Genomic DNA, 718 nt, shown 5'->3' on the forward strand with positions numbered 1-718 from the left:
CGCACCCAGGAGCCGGCCTCTGCACCAGCTGGCCGCCTTGCTGGCGTAGGGGAGGAAGATGACCGTCGCCATCAGCAGGTACGACTGCGAGACACAGACACAGATCTGCTCTGAAGGGCGGGGCACCCCCGGGGCACAGGTGACTCCCACCTCGTCGAGGTGGACTGCGGCGCCTCAGAGAACGTTCCAGGGAGGGCGCAGACGCCCACCAACCACGTCCAATACAGGACCCCAGCTCCACTCAACGGGGAGTCGGGGCCCCCACGCCCCGAGGCTGCTCAGCACCCCACAGGACCGAGGCCACAGCGAGCTCCCCTCACGCCCTTGTACCCACAGGGCAGCTCCCCTCACACCACCAGGCACCGTGCTGGCGAGGAGAGGGCGCGGGAACCTGGTGCGCTGAGGCAGGAACACACGAAGGTGCAGCCGCTGTGCGAACGGGAGCTCCCCCCACATCACACAGCCCACCCCGACCCCGCAGCCCCACCTCCGAGCGCTCGCCCAGGAGAGCTGGGCCCAGAGGGCTCTGGGCACGGCCAAGCGCACGGCCCTCTGGCACCTGTACCATCACGGGGAGGATAAGCCAGGAGGACCTGACACCTGCACAGGTGGGCCCTGGGGACACGAGCCGAGTGAAGCAGCGGCCGACAAGCCTCCCGCTGTGCCCACTTCCGTGCCCTCCTCCTGCGGCCGGGCCCTCCCCTCCCCACCAGGTGTT

General features: G+C 69.5%; 1 protein-coding gene across 1 annotated transcript in view; it reads right to left on the reverse strand.

Annotated features, from left to right (window-relative positions):
- Window positions 1–718, reverse strand: part of TMEM175 (transmembrane protein 175) — a 10995-nt gene that overhangs the window by 2572 nt on the left and 7705 nt on the right. The window contains exons 8-9 of the mRNA XM_014533465.1: window positions 331–559; window positions 6–84 (exon numbers count right to left, since the gene is read on the reverse strand). Of these exons, the coding sequence (XP_014388951.1) occupies window positions 6–84; window positions 331–559 (308 nt within the window). The remainder of the gene's footprint in view (window positions 1–5; window positions 85–330; window positions 560–718) is intronic.

This window comes from Myotis brandtii, unplaced genomic scaffold (genome assembly GCF_000412655.1).
Source record: "Myotis brandtii unplaced genomic scaffold, ASM41265v1 scaffold986, whole genome shotgun sequence".
NCBI lineage: Eukaryota > Metazoa > Chordata > Mammalia > Chiroptera > Vespertilionidae > Myotis > Myotis brandtii.